Source organism: Triticum aestivum, unplaced genomic scaffold (assembly GCF_018294505.1).
Source record: "Triticum aestivum cultivar Chinese Spring unplaced genomic scaffold, IWGSC CS RefSeq v2.1 scaffold227854, whole genome shotgun sequence".
In the NCBI taxonomy this organism is placed as follows: Eukaryota; Viridiplantae; Streptophyta; class Magnoliopsida; order Poales; family Poaceae; genus Triticum; species Triticum aestivum.
The window spans coordinates 1-3596 of NW_025240448.1; the positions used below are offsets into that span (position 1 = coordinate 1).

At 43.5% G+C, this 3596-nt stretch overlaps 1 protein-coding gene across 1 annotated transcript; it reads right to left on the minus strand.

Annotated features, from left to right (window-relative positions):
• Positions 1 to 1743: 1743 nt before the first annotated feature.
• On the minus strand, positions 1744 to 2463 carry LOC123176786 (mavicyanin-like). The gene has a single exon (XM_044590845.1). It carries the CDS (start codon positions 2390 to 2392, stop codon positions 1877 to 1879), a length of 516 nt encoding a protein of 171 aa, XP_044446780.1. The 5' UTR covers positions 2393 to 2463; the 3' UTR covers positions 1744 to 1876.
• Positions 2464 to 3596: the final 1133 nt, after the last annotated feature.

Sequence of the window (3596 nt, forward strand, 5' to 3'; positions counted from 1 at the left end):
CTCGTTAGGTCACGGGCGCCGTCTAACGGCGCGCGTCACGGGCGCCGTATCCCCCTGGCCACGTGGCGCTTGACAGCAGGCCCAACCGGTCAGTTTTCCACACAACCATGCCAAACCGTGCGATCAGCGTTATTTGAAAACTGTCAGTGCAAACGTGGTGGTTTTTTGAAAAAAAAATGAAAGCCGGTGGTCATCTGTTTTAGAGTCCCCTAATGTTGTGGTTTTTTGCAATTTACTCTTCTCATGACATAGAAGCCATTGTACTTGGCCTGCTGCTTCAATACCGACGCGGTATGGGCTCCAATCCTCAAAGGAGACGTAGTTGACTATCATAACTGATAAATCTTGTACTCCCTTTATTTTAAAATATAGTGCGCCCGCGCTTTCAAAGGTCCAACTTTGACAATAAATTTAACTAACGAGACCGACTGCTGTGGGAGAAAAGATTATACTCCCTCCATTCCTAAATACAAGTCTTTGGAGAGATTCCACTATGAACCACATACGGAGCAAAACGAGTGAATCTATACTCTAAAATGCATCTAGATACATCCGTATATGGTCCATAGTGAAATCTCTATAAAGACTTATATTTAGGAACGGAGGGAGTATAATAAAAAACTTCTTTTGAATACGATTTCACTTGTATAACTTTTGCTCCCGCCGTAGTTGGCCCCATTGGTTAAATTTATGGTCAAAGTTGAACCACAGGAATAGAGGTAGCACGGAGGGAGTATAAGTAGATCCATAGGGCCAGCCGCATTTAAACTCTCAGTCTAAAAAAAGCTTTAACCTCTATTAAAATTGGCAGGTTTATTGTATGAACTTCCCGTCACAACTTTCAACTTAAGAGGTAAAAGCACTCCGACCACGGATTAAGCAGAAAAATAGTGACCAACATTGCATCATCCTGAATTGCAAAATAACAGCTCATGAAAAAAAGACTGAGCGGTAATATTATATTAAAGTAAATTTTATGTACTAAAAGGATGGATATACAATGGCGCCAATGAGGACTACTTTTGAATATAGTGATGAAAGATTTTCGAAGGATAAGTACATCGGACACGCCAACCAATTGGATAGAAGTCTGTGGTATATTTGGATTACTTGTCGTACATGCTCATAGCATCTTTATGCTATGTATAAGACTTGAAATGTAATCATTTCCTACCAGACCATCTTGATGAATGCTGCGTCGCGCTGCATGGGCCATGACTATCCCTGGATGAAGCACTTTTATCCAATGCAGCAGGTATTTTTACATTACTGAACGATGGTGCCTGGACTGGGAAATTTTGGTCCCTCAGAGCGTTGATAGTGATCGTCCTCCAGCCGCAAGAACATAGTAGGGAAGAATTCATTCCCAAAAAGCACCTGTCACCCACTCCGGTGGCTCTCTCTCCCTCGACGACGGTGATTGTCCCGTGCAACACCCGAAACACAGGAACATGTATGGCACTCCATCATCCAAAAAGCAAGGATTTTCCCAGCCGATTTGGATCCAGTATGTCCGGGGTCGGGGGCATCCTAATTGTTCTTCACAATTGGTTGCAGCTGGTTGTTCGGGACAGTTCATTTACAATCAGGGGCAATACTAATTGCATGTCTAATCTAAGTATATATTTCTATACTACAAGTTTAAGTTACAAATTTGTTGGCTCTCACGTTTTAGAATGAACGTGTTTCAAGACAAATGTTGTATAAGACCAAAAGAATCTTTATTAATAAATCCTCCAAAAGGAATCAGCAATACACAAAGCCTGAATACACCCAACATACACATAACTACTTGACCATACACACAGATAGTTGCTAGTAATAATTACTTGAATATACATAAAATACACATGTGCCTGCGACTACAGAGATGCACTCAAGCCATGAGGCCGGCAATGGCAAGCAAAACGGCAAGGCCGAACCCCGTGGCCTCCACATTGGTGGCAGCGGAGACAGGTGTCGGTGGGGGAGCGTTGCTTGCACTTGGGCCGCTGGCCGGGGCGGGTGACATAGAGGAGGAGCCTGACATGACATCGATCTTAACCTTCATGCCGCCCGCGCAATGACCAGGGAAACCACAGATGAAGTAGCGGGTGCCGGTGGCTGTGAGGGTGACAACATCATTCCCGGAGTTGAAGGTGGTGACGGGATTGGCAGTGCTGCAAGAATCGTAGTCTGCCTTGCTGACTTCAAGGACATCGTGTGCCTGAGGGGAGTACTTGAAGACGATCTGATCGCTGGTTTGGAAGTTCCTAGAGGACGCCCAAGTGTCGTATTTGGTGCTGAGGTCCCATGCGCCGCCCGGCTCGCCCACGTTGTAGATTGCCGCTGACGCGGTGCTCAGGACGGCCATCGCTGCCACGGCGAGAAGAATGGTTCTCCTGGCAGCCATTGCGGTTGGAACTGGAAAGAGAGCTAGCAGAGGAGATTATAACTTGTAAGGCAGGTGTGTATCGATCCTTGAGCGGAGAATGTGTTTACTTCCCTAGGAGGCAGTGTCCGGTCCTATATATAGAACAATACAGGCTACACCTGGTGTGATGGAGAAACATGTGCGGTTGGTGGGAGCGTAGAATGAAGTTTGTGTACCTGGATTTTGGAATTTGAATATTGTGTGTAGGTGGGAACACAAGCAGCTGGTACGTACCTGTTCAAAATAGACTGAGGATGTGAAGACCGGGCTGTGCTGTTGGCGTGCTGACCATTTCACGCGTTCCTTTCCTTTTTCTTCAGTATCGACGTGGTCTACAAGAACATGAGGTAGACTATCACGATCCACATAGCTTCTTTTTTTAGGGGATCCACATTGTCCAAAGCATTACTTTGACAAAGCTTTTTTTTATTAGTAGATTTGACATATTAAATAGACCCTAAATTTTTGTTGTTGGAATGATTTAATTAGAGTGAATTCCATTTTTTACCTTGTAGTTGTACATTTGTGACACATATTACCCTATTTAGCGGAACTTTTATCGAAATGTCAGATTTTGGAGACTTTTAACACGGTTTTACCCCAGTTTTACATTTTGTTTGTTTATGGTCGATAGGATCGGCATGTTGCGTCATTCATTCGTAAAAAAAACTGTAAGGATCGGAGGGCATCATTGGCGATCTTGTCCAAGCTTCTCTTGTCTATCTGTTCCACTCCTTGTGGCCGTCCACATGTTTTTGGATACAGGGCGTCACCTCACACCTTACCTGATGGACACGCATCAAAAAACAAGGGTCCAAAGATTTCAAAAGGGGTATTCTAGACGAATTTTCACTCGAAGGGGTAATTAGTGTCACAAATGTATAAATATGGGGTAAAAAATGGAATTCACTCATTTAATTACAACTTACACCTGCAAAAAGAAAAATTACAAGTACAAATGATACAGTTGGTCACTATAATGTTATCCTATATACCTAAGTTAATAGAGCTAAACTAGCAATTAGTACTACTCTATTAATAGAAAATTGGGGGTTCTACTCTCTGCACAGGTGCATGGTACGGGTGGCCTGTTGCGTGCCATGATTTGGATCGCAAACACTACACACTAGTGTAGAATCTTGAATTTCTCAAAAAAAAAGTGCAAGAAAAAAGCACAGTGATC